The 5,181-nt window shown below is 39.6% G+C and overlaps 1 protein-coding gene across 1 annotated transcript in view; it reads right to left on the reverse strand.

The window, feature by feature from the left end:
- Positions 1 to 5,181, reverse strand: part of Snx25 (sorting nexin 25) — a 116,837-nt gene that overhangs the window by 23,259 nt on the left and 88,397 nt on the right. The window contains exons 8-9 of the mRNA XM_021169438.2: positions 3,137 to 3,268; positions 567 to 845 (exon numbers count right to left, since the gene is read on the reverse strand). Coding sequence (XP_021025097.2) covers positions 567 to 845; positions 3,137 to 3,268 — 411 coding nt within the window. The remainder of the gene's footprint in view (positions 1 to 566; positions 846 to 3,136; positions 3,269 to 5,181) is intronic.

Genomic DNA, 5,181 nt, shown 5'->3' on the forward strand with positions numbered 1-5,181 from the left:
CTATGTACACTATGACAAAATCTGCACCTTGTTACATGTAACTATGTACACTATGACAAAATCTGCACCTTATTACATGTAACTATGTACACTATGACAAAATCTGCACCTTGTTACATGTAACTATGTACACTATGACAAAATCTGCACCTTGTTACATGTAACTATATACACTATGACAAAATCTGAACCTTATTACATGTAACTATATATACACTATGACAAAATCTGCACCTTGTCCTCACTTACGTGAGTATTTGGTCTTCCCTGAGAAGCAATGCCACACAGTGAGGATGTTACTGTCAGTTATACTTCTAGGTACACGTGTGCGCTGTGTGTGTGGGTAACTGGCTGGGGTCTGCTGCTGCTGTTGCTGCTTGTGCTGGGTGCAGCTCTCTCCCTCTGCTCATAGAACTAAAACAAATTCTATCACACACAGAGACATTTTCCCCAAATTTCAATTATTTCAAACGTGTCTTCTCAGATACTCTTTGTCAGGTATCTGGTCATTACAGCAAGCATAGTAACTAAGGCAGAGAAGTGGCCGTGAAGGGCCTGGAACTCACCAGCTCATCCTTCTCGGAGGCCAGCTGAGAGTCAGGCTTCTCCTCCTCCTCCTCCTCGTGCATGAGCTTCTCATACAGGTCGCTGACAATGAAGGAGGGGTAATACCGGTCCCTCAGCACCTCGTACACATCGGCTTGGATTTTGCTGAACACCTCGATGCCTCTGTTTCCCACAAGACATTGCTGGATTTCTTTGTAAAGTGACTTTTCCACGGAGATTTCCTTGCTTTCCACGAAGAAATTCTGATACATTTCACTAACTAATTGTGGAATTTCACTCTGAAAAGACAGGAAGGTGATGGGAGAGAAAGGTAAGACAGTAGTCTCTGAGAGAAATGATTTCCCTCTACATCGCCTGCACGTTAAACCTGGCAGGACAGTGTCTAGATGTACCCAGAAACTGTAAACTCAGCTTCAGACTTCTATATCCACATTCCGGGTCCAGGGGAAATAGCAGACCTGGAAATAAAAGCCACCACTCCTTTAAAATGGATACTTACATTGAGCAGTTAGTGTTTGCAAAGTGTTAGAGGATGAGCGGTCCTAAACTCTTGGACACACAAATATTCAGTTCCCTGGGACACAGACTGGGCTCCTCAGAAGGAGCCACTGACAATGGCCAGTTAGTCAGTGATGGATCTGACTTAGGGAGGCTCAGTCTGGAGCTGAGTCAGCTCCTGGACACCTGGCTGGAGGAGATAACTAGGCCAGAATGGAGCTGGTTTCCAAACCACTTTAAGGTCTCACCAATTATAATGAAATCAACATAGCAACCAATCAAAATGGTACTAATGTCACTGTTTTGACCCTACCAATCATATCACAGGTTACCTAAGCCTTCTGAAGCCTCCTAGCCATGTATAAAATGGGCCTACAAGCCCCTCTGGTCATTGCTTCTGCATGCTGATAATTTCTGTAGAATAATGCTCTTTACTTTTGCATGCTATTTGAGTCTGGGGCCTTCCTCCAGCAATATTTGGATACTAACAAGGAAAGTTACGAATTAGATTCTTCTTATGTGACAGATCCCTCAACTCCACAGAGACATCTTAGAGACTTAGAGACATCTTACTGACTTTTATCTGATGTATTAATGGGAAGTGGTCACCTTACCGACATGAGAAGAAACTCTCACTCTGGAAAGAAGAATAGTCATAGAGAAAAACACAGCAGGCGGGCTGGAGAGATGGCTCAGCAGTTAAGAGCACTGGCTGCTCTTTCAGAGGACCAGGCTTCAATTCCCAGCACCCACATGGCAGCTCACAACTGTCTTGTAACTCTAAGACGTGACATCCTTACACAGCATACGTGCAGGCAAAATGACGATGCACATAAAATAAAATAAATTAAATAAATAAAAACACAGCAGGTGTTCTTCCTCATCAAGGCTAATGCTTCAGAGTAACTCCACTGGGGGCAGGTCACCGTGCTCTACTGTAGAAGTACAACACTCTCTTCCCATGCACGTGCTCCTCACAAGCTCCGCAGTGCTCCCTTCACTCTAGGACACTATACAAACTCCTGGACAGTTGTAAGGAGACAGATGTCAACTTAATGACCAAACGCCTTTACCCAGCTGTCAGACCAACCGGGCCCCCGGGAGGACGCTTTCGTGCTCTCTTATGTTCTCCACTGCAAAGTCTAAAATTATATTCAGAAACGTGGAAAGATTCTTTAGATTACTCTTTACAACATTCTGTTGAGAGCATGCAGAAGTCACCTGGAGTCAAGGCTAGTCATTATGTTGAGTAACGAGTGCTAACTTGGACCTTGTAAATCAGAAATGAAAAGTATTCCTGGGATTTTAAAATATCACAAGACGGAATTTAGCTGCTTAGTACAGTGTGTGCTATATCAGGTACTTAACTTGGTTTTCTGTTCTGGCAACATTCATATGCAAATGAAATTAAAAGCTCTTTGTACTTGTTAACGAATCATTCAAATGCTCTTTGAGAATATAATATATATGTTACATATATGAGTTAGACATCCTTACCTATAGAAAGAATGTCCAGGCTCTCTTTAATTCTGAAGCATGTACTGAGAACTTACAGAGCAATATATAATCTACTGGGTTCTTTGCTGTAAGAGGCATTGGAAGCCAAAAACGCTCATGGTCCTTTATTCAATCATATTTTATGTGAGAAAAAATGACAGTAAAAAGTGTACATCACAAGTGGAAGGGATAAAAAGCATGAATATTATACATGGTGATGAAATACACAAGGTGACAGAGCAGGTTGACGAGGCTGAGGTGACAGTGATAATAACAGTCTTTTAAGAACAACATGGATGGGTACATATTTTTGTAGTTCATTAAAACGATGAAATCCAGTCTTTTGGTACACTTGTAAATATTTCTCCTTGACTGTTCAGTCAAAGCATCTTCTATAAAAATGCAGTACAATTTTATTTGCCACAATGGGCTGAGATATGTTCCAATATTATGATTAAAAATGTTCCTTGAGTATATACTTACCCTAAAGCATCATGGAGAAGGTGATATACTGTCTAACACACAAGCTCCCATTAGCTAATTATTAATATTCCTTAAAGCATACGTACACTACCTTGTTAGCATTCTTCAGGTGTTCGGCAGACTCCCAAAAGCCAACCAGAGCCCGCTTGTCTATCCGTTCCATGTATGTTCCAAAGCGCTCTCGGTAGAAAGGATTGGTCATAATATCTTCAAACTGAAGAATCTATTAAAAGAATATAAGAATGGATGGTGTGGATGAAAATGGACCCCATAGTCTCATGGGGAGTGGTACTATTAGGAGGTGTGGCCCTGTTGGAATAAGTGTGTCACTGAGGTCTCTGTCAGTCTTGTTTTGTTTTGGTATGGTTTTTGGTTTTATTCGAGACAGTGTTTTTCTGTGTAGCCATGGCTGCTCTGGAACTCATAAATCCCACTGCCTCTGCCTCCCAAGTGCATGCACCACCACTGCCTGTCACTGAGGTCTCAAATGCGCAAGCCAGGCCCTGTACTGCTCTCCGCCTGTTGCCTGCCAAGATATCTTAGCTCTCTCTCCAGCACCATGTCTGCCTGCATCCGTCCATGAAGATGATGGACGAACCTTCTGAACGGTCAGCCAGCCCCAGTGAAATGTCGCCTTACAAGAGTTGCCAGGGTCATGGTGTCTCTTTATAGCAAGAGGAACCCTAAGACAGAAAGGTTTTCTAAAGATAAAATTTCAAAGACCAGTCTGCTTTTAACTTACATGAATTAACTTCTACATTCAGGAAAAGTACATTTTCAGGTCATAGACAATATAATGTAATATACCTCATAAGATGAAATATCTATTATGCTTGTAATTTTAATTGCAGATTACTGAATATTCAAAATGCATATACTCAAAAGTCACTAATTTTATTATAATATTTATAACATTTAGTCATTCAACAAAGATTTATTTGACATCTACTTGATATCAAGACACAGATAACAATCCTTGTCCTAATACGGTGATCTATCATGCTAAAAGCAACAGCTACCAATAATAAACAACTGAAGAGAAATGTATAAATGACTAAAAGTCTAAAGTCTACTGGTTTAGCATTGTGCTTTCTATATATGTAGATATTTCTATATATATTTTTTCTATAAATATAATAATACTTTATATAGCTGAGGAGAAACATAAATAGATTTATAGCCTGATTTTTTTTGTTTATAGCACCACAGTCACTAATGAATCTTATCTAAGTTTTGGTTTACTTTGTCTTAGTTTGATACTAAAATTCCACTATATGTCTTGCCAAATCAGTTCTACCACTTTTGTTAGTTATTTTGTGAACTCAATGAAAAAGAAGTCAGGGCCTATCTTAGGATATAGAGGGGCAACCATGAACAGGGACGCTGTAACAGAGGAAGCAAATGACCCTCCTCATGACTGACAAGTCAGTTAGGAGATGCACCACAGGTTAATTTAGAAGGCATTTAAGACCCATACCCTAAGTCCAAATCAGTAATTAAAATAATGCTTAATAGGTAGAATAAAAACACAATTAGAAACTTTTCTTTTGAAATTCTTAAAAATTTACATGATGGCAATTTGCAAATATTCTAAAATACCACCATTCATGCATTTCTAAATCATATGCAGAAGTCAGTACACACTCAACTCCTCTCTCCCCGGCCCTTGTTTTGTCTGGAATGTAGGCAGAAAGGAGGACATATATTTTTAAAGTGATTTCTGGAAACAAATGAAAGAAAATTACTTACTGAATATTCAAAATAAAAATCTCAAAAATGCCAATTTTGTATTACTTAGAGTCTTCAACAAAGTTTCTTATTTACATCTACTTTACATCTACTTCAGGAACAGAACAAGTTTCCCACAACAGAGGCCAGTCAGCACAAATATTGCAGACCATTTGTATTGAGAGTTCAGTAATTCTGGGATATACTAACATCGGTTTTTACTTTGCATAAAGCCGACCAGGGAAGCTCGGTGAGGCATAAATCCAACTCTACATTCTCCAAGAAACGAATTCATGTCAACTTTAGAGAAGACAAATCAACAACCATTCTGGCATCAGAAGGAACCACAGAACCACTTTCTATATATTCACTATAGAGTGAACCACGGAACCACTTTCTATATATTCA

The sequence above is a fragment of the Mus caroli genome, chromosome 8 (genome assembly GCF_900094665.2).
Source record: "Mus caroli chromosome 8, CAROLI_EIJ_v1.1, whole genome shotgun sequence".
NCBI lineage: Eukaryota > Metazoa > Chordata > Mammalia > Rodentia > Muridae > Mus > Mus caroli.